Source organism: Podarcis raffonei, chromosome 4, assembly GCF_027172205.1.
Source record: "Podarcis raffonei isolate rPodRaf1 chromosome 4, rPodRaf1.pri, whole genome shotgun sequence".
NCBI lineage: Eukaryota > Metazoa > Chordata > Lepidosauria > Squamata > Lacertidae > Podarcis > Podarcis raffonei.
In genome coordinates this window covers 56,076,454-56,082,407 of record NC_070605.1, presented here as the reverse complement: position 1 = coordinate 56,082,407, position 5,954 = coordinate 56,076,454, and the positions used below count along the sequence as shown (strand labels likewise).

The 5,954-nt window shown below is 41.1% G+C and overlaps 1 protein-coding gene across 1 annotated transcript; it reads left to right on the top strand.

The window, feature by feature from the left end:
* The first annotated feature begins 244 nt into the window (after positions 1 to 244).
* HMGN1 (high mobility group nucleosome binding domain 1) lies at positions 245 to 5,620 on the top strand. The gene is made up of 6 exons (XM_053386735.1): positions 245 to 456; positions 989 to 1,009; positions 1,111 to 1,140; positions 1,237 to 1,287; positions 3,014 to 3,145; positions 4,486 to 5,620. The coding sequence occupies exons 1-6, from the start codon at positions 442 to 444 to the stop codon at positions 4,531 to 4,533; spliced, it is 297 nt and encodes a 98-aa protein (XP_053242710.1). The 5' UTR covers positions 245 to 441; the 3' UTR covers positions 4,534 to 5,620.
* The last annotated feature ends 334 nt before the right edge of the window (positions 5,621 to 5,954 follow it).

Below are 5,954 nucleotides of genomic sequence, written 5' to 3'. Positions count from 1 at the left end.
GCAGCCCGCCTCCGCCTCTTCGACTTAGGAACGCATTGAAGTCGACGGGCCTCTCCTTATGGGTGGGACGGACTGTTGTGATTTAAAAAGAGGGCGCGCGAAGTGGGCTCGTCCAATAGGGACGCGCGCGCCTCGGAGCGGGGAGGGGGCGGTGCCGAGGAGTGCGTGCGCCCGCGCTTCCCCCTCCCTTCCCATCCGGCTGGATCCTGTTGCGGTGCCGCTGGCGCTGCTGGGATGGTCGCGGGAGGAGAAGGGGGGTCAGACGGGCGGGCGGGCACACTCTTGGTCTGTGCGCAGGAGTGAGAGTCGGACTTCCCAGTGGGGCTGGAGTAAGGAGTGCCAGCCGCCGCCGCCACCGCTCCCGCCGCCCGACGATAGGGAACAAATAAAAGCACAAGGGAAAGCCGAGCGCCGTCGTTCGGCATCGCCGCTTACTCCGCCATGCCGAAGAGAAAGGTTGGCGACGGGCGCGCGCACACTTTAATGTGCGCCGAGAGCGCGTACTCCCTTCTCCCTCCCCGAGCTCCTTTACCCTTCTCCTTCCCCTTGTAAATGTAATATATTTAGATATAAAAATATAGGCGAGCGGGCTGTCCTTTCATACTGGGGGGGGGATTCTTTTTTTCTGCGACGACTTCGTCGTGAGGGCCCAGTTTTCGCGCTCCTATTCTAGAGGGGGGAGGGGGCGTGACGGTTGTAAATGGCCGCGAGGTTCGCCGAACTGCGGCCTGTAACGTCTCGCGTGCCCGTTCAGTTCGGGCAGCCGAGGAACGACCGTCGCGCAGGTTCAGGAACGTCTAGAACTTTTACGCGGACGTTGGTTAAGGATACGGCCTCAGGTTCGAATTCTCGACACAGCGGCGGGAAGGGGGGGGCGTGTGCGCGGTGACGTCAGGGCCCCTGGACGGTGTAAAGCAGGCGTTAATGCGCATGCGATGTTTCGCTCTACCGCCCCCGTTCCTATCTAATACTTTATGTTCCATTGCAGGTGAACGCCGCTGAAGAAGAGGTAAGTAGGAAACATTTGTATGGTATTTTAAAGGATCCAGGAGGATTGTTAGTATTAAGCAGACCATTAATACTGTTTTCTTTTGCTTTGGTTTGCTGTAGCCAAAAAGGCGATCTGCACGCCTGTCTGCTGTAAGTATAGAATTGCATTTACTTCTTATTTACCCATTATGTTTATTGTGAATATTAGAATCAAAACGTAATAATTGTGTGGTGTTTCTCTTTCAGAAACCTGTCATTGCCAAAATTGAAACCAAACCAAAAAAGCCAGCTTCAAAGGTAAGAGGTTTGGGGAAGGGAGACAAACAAGGTGTCTGAAATCCTTTTTGGAAGCTGGCTGAAGATATTATTTCATTGTAAAATGGAGCAATGTTACTACATCTCGGCAGTAGAAGCAGGAAACTACTTTGGGACTCAAGTCACGATCGAAGTGTGGTCACCCTATGGGCCACATTCCACTAATGGTGAGGCCAAGGGTGGAAGCTGGCATGGCAAAATTCATGCCCATCTGTCCCCCGATACAATTCAAGGTTCGGTACGGGAAAGATAAAAGCTGGGGCTCCCAATTGTCCATATGCAGCTGCAGCTTGAATTTGGCATGTTTTCCTGCCATGCTACTTTTGGGGGTTTGGATCCATTCAGGAATGATTAGGAGCTCCTGAACTTACCTGATGTCTGCCAAAAGTAGCATAGGAGGAAAAGGTGCCAAATTTAAGCTGTACTAAATTCAAGTCACAGCTTCAAAAGGATTTTCATTTGTTGTATTTGTACACCGTTTTCCCACAAACTGAATCATGCTCAAAGTGTCTTACAACAAAGAAACGGATGCATTTAAAGCAAGCAGTACAAAAACAATTTCTTAGTAACAAAGCAAAACAAAAACATAGTAACGTAAATTTATGTGGTAGCTACCTAGTGTAGGATAGTGGTGAAGAGTTTTCTGATGAATTGTGCCTTGGTCATGAACTCACTAGCTGGGCTTGGCCAAACTAATACAGTATATTCTCATTCTTTCCCTCACCTTGGTAGCATGGGGATAATATTGTACAGAGTTGTTATAAACATTGCTAGTATATTGTATGTTCAAAATGTTTCATATACCAAAGTGCTCACTTTTCCCTGTAGGCTCTGAGGCTACTTCTCTTGGTGGTTTCCCAGCTATTTCCTCCCACCATTCCTCTCTAACCAGTCCACGCATCACCTGAAGCAACCATTTTGCTTCAGCTTCACTGAAAAGGGCAAGAACATCAGATTAATTCTATTTGGGTCTAAACTAACTGTGTTATGAACTCAGTTGCTGGTTTATTTGAACAAATAAATAATAAATCTACAGTTTAAGAAAATAAAATAATTTTTTTGGGGGGGGAGAATCCTTATCCAAAATATCTAAAATCAGTTTACACAGGAAAATGGAGGGTGGTATCCAATGCTGGGCAAGACCTATTTTAGTATTCCATATAGACCAGTGATGGCCAAACTTGGCCCTCCAGCTGTTATTGGACTAAAACTCCCATCATCCCTAGCTAACAGGACCAGTGGTCAGAGATGGTGAGAATTGTAGTCCCAAAACAGCTGGCGGGCCAAGTTTTCCCACTACTGATATAGACTGATTGTAGTACAAACCTTGGAATAACTAAGAACAGCCTGATATGCTCTCACCATGCTAACAGCTTCATTTTTTCCAATGAATGATGCTTTGCACCATGCATAGAAATATATGCAGTGATTCCTGGTAATGTGCTAAGACAACATGACACTAAAAGAGCACTCTTTGGGGCTAGATGCAAATATGTGAGCCAGCATAGCAGTCCTGGCACCTTAGATCTTTCCAAACATGTTTTAATATGATTAAGACCCGTGCTTTTTCTGGGACTACTCAAGGGTGCACAGTACTGGCACCTTTTTTGTCCTGGAAGAAAAGTACTGATTAAGACCACAAATCTTCACATTCTGATGAATGCGTTATTTTAAAAGACTAAATGCTGATTGTCTTATTTCATTGCAGGATAAGCCGGAGGAAAAGAAAGCCCCAGCAAAAGGGAAAAAGGGACCAAAAGGTAAACAGGCTGAAGAGATTAACAATGAGGAAGTAAAGGATAACTTGCCTGCGGAAAATGGAGAAGCAAAAAGTGATGAGGTAAATTTTATGGCTTTGTTGTGTATTCTATAGTTTTCTGGTTTAAATTCAAAATGGCTGTTTTGACTTAACTGGCAGAGAGAACGTCCCAGCATTGCCTTGTATGGATGTTGCATGAGGACACTTAAAACAAATTTAATATCCCTTTCCACTATCCCAGAGAAAATATTTATATTGGTAAAGGAGGCTAATGAGGTAGGAAGAAGTGGAGGAGGAGTTGGCATTGGGTTTCATGCCTCTGTACACCTGTTTCTGGAAATTGCAAGTGGGGAAAGTGCTGTTGCACTCTGGTTCCGCTTGCGGGCTTCTCATAGGCATTTGGTTTGCTACCATGAGAATAGGCTGCTGGTCTAGATAAGTCTTTAGCCTGATTCAGCAGGGATTTTCTTACTTTGGGTTGCTATGCATTTTAGTAAATTCTTTCATCTTCCACTAGCATCTTTCAGTAGTCACACTAGTGGATCTGGCATTTTTTTACTACTAATATTCCCAGTCCGGGCTCTTGCCATCCTGGATGATCGGGCCAAGTAGATCAATCAGTTCACCAAACATATGGCGAGTAATATAATGAGTTTCTATTCTACATTGAATTTTTATATCATTTCAAAAGTAAGCATATACTTAAGATGTTTTATTTCTAAACTAGTCAGAAACATCATTGTTATGAAACACACAACTATTTCAAGTCCTTGAATTTAAAGTTACTCTGTGCCAATTGAAATGAAGCCTAAGGACAAGCCTTAACCTAACATTTTAAGTATAAGTTTGAGTATTTGGAAAGTTCATCATGCATTACAAAGTTCTGCATGGAATTTGTATTGTCCAGTAATTTTATGAGTAAATGTATTCTTTGTTAACCACAAAATAATCTTTTAGCAGGATATGAGTGCAGAATGAGTATCTTTGATGTGACTATATCATAAGAAAGCTTGATGGATTTTTAGTGAAATTAGTATGGAAAGCAGTACTGAGCATTCCTGAAAATCCACAGAAACAGAATAAGATAACTCAAACTATGGCTGTAAACTGAAATACCATGATGGAATATGAGGTTCATCAATGTGGGGCTATGTGTTCAATATTTTACTGTAGATAGACTATTAAAAGCAATGTTTTTCTATTTGTGGATTGTATATATTAATCCTTTGTGGCCAGTCACTCTCAAACTGGTTGATAAAAATGTTTTGGCTCTGTAATAGCACACAAAAATTATGTTGATCCTAGCTTTCATGTTTAGAATACCAAATAGCTTTTAAAACAATGTTTTAATAGTCCTTGGGTTTGAACTTTGAAACATATGTATATAACCATTGTTACGTTAAACTTTTTTCTTTTTTCAGGCCCCAGTATCTGATGCAGCAGGAGAAAAAGAAGCAAAATCTGAGTAACATCTTGTACAAAGTCTCTTAATCAGTGGTTTGTTTGCCACCATCTTGTACAATTCAGAGGAATATTTTTATCAACTATTTTGTAAATGCAAGTTTTTTAGTGGTTTTAGAAAAGACATTTTTTAAGCATGAGGGGATCCCTCCCTCAATATCCCATTTAACGTAGTTTTGAGTGTAAATGCTTTGTTTTTAAAAGGTAAAAATCATGTACTGGTTGTCTCTCTATATAACCAGCAATTAATGGAATGTTAGATTAAGGAGAAATTTCAAAATATTGATTACTTACAGTGCTATCCTATACATGTTTACTTAGAACTAAATCCCACTGGTTTCAGTGGTACTTATTCTTTAATAAGTGTGCATAGGATTGCAGCCTTAACATTCCAGAGGCCAGGGTGGGCAACTTGCAATTTACATGTGGCCCTTTAAAGCTATTTTTATGCAGGACTTCAGTTACTTTAAATTTAGCTTTGTTTCCTTAAATTTTTAGCCTTTACAAATAAATTTGAATATATGATGGAAATATATGCCCAGCATATGCCAGTATCGTCCCCAGAGGCAAACAAGTTGCTCACACCTGCTGTATACTGTGGGATGGTTTTTGTAATTGTTAAAAGAAGCATAGCACAGATAAAACGTTGACATGGTGACAAGTAGGAAAATGTCTTTACACTTAACACGTATCCCCCTCGATTTGTCATCAGTAGAATGCTTCCTCAGAAAACCCAACTTGTTCCCTGGTGTTGGATCTCCCAAATTTGTTTTATCTGTGACAAGAGTTATTTTTGGTAGTGGTAGTTTATTTTTTCAACAGCTTTGTAACGTGTTGTGAACGGTTGGAAATCTGGGTGTGTAGTGTGTGTGGTGTTCAATTACTGAGTAGATAAAATTTCTGGTTAAGCAGACATGACTTTCACATGACAGTATTTGAGACACTGGTACTTTTCTACTTTGAATTAATGGTCTATCAAAGAAGTCATAATTGTCAGATGACTGGTTTACATTCAAATTATTGGAAGAAGAATCAGTACAAATAGTTAATGTCTGTGGTTCATCAAACAAGATCCAATAAAATATTGGTCATAAACATTTTGTGAGTGTTTCTCTTCGGCTTGACTGAAAATTAACGGATGTAGATTTTTAAAAACAAGCAAACGTGCAGTTGTATTCCTATAACATAAGCTTTCACTTTAGTGAATGAAATTTCAGTAGTCTATGGTTTTATAGCCATCCCCAGTATCTGTTGTATGGCAGCTTAGGTATTATACGCAATGTTTCTAGCCTTTTTTTGCATGGAAGGAGAGTTGGAAAGATAAAGTAATGAAGAAACTCCATTGATCAAACACACAAAAGTAAATGTGGTCCTTAACCTTTGCTTATCTTTGTTTGACTCATGAGTACAGCATTGCTGAAAATTTGTT

Coding starts and splice junctions, on each gene's coding strand:
- HMGN1 (XM_053386735.1), top strand. Junction 1,010..1,110: donor TGAACGCCGCTGAAGAAGAG/GTAAGTAGGAAA, acceptor GGTTTGCTGTAG/CCAAAAAGGCGATCTGCACG. Junction 1,141..1,236: donor GATCTGCACGCCTGTCTGCT/GTAAGTATAGAA, acceptor TTTCTCTTTCAG/AAACCTGTCATTGCCAAAAT.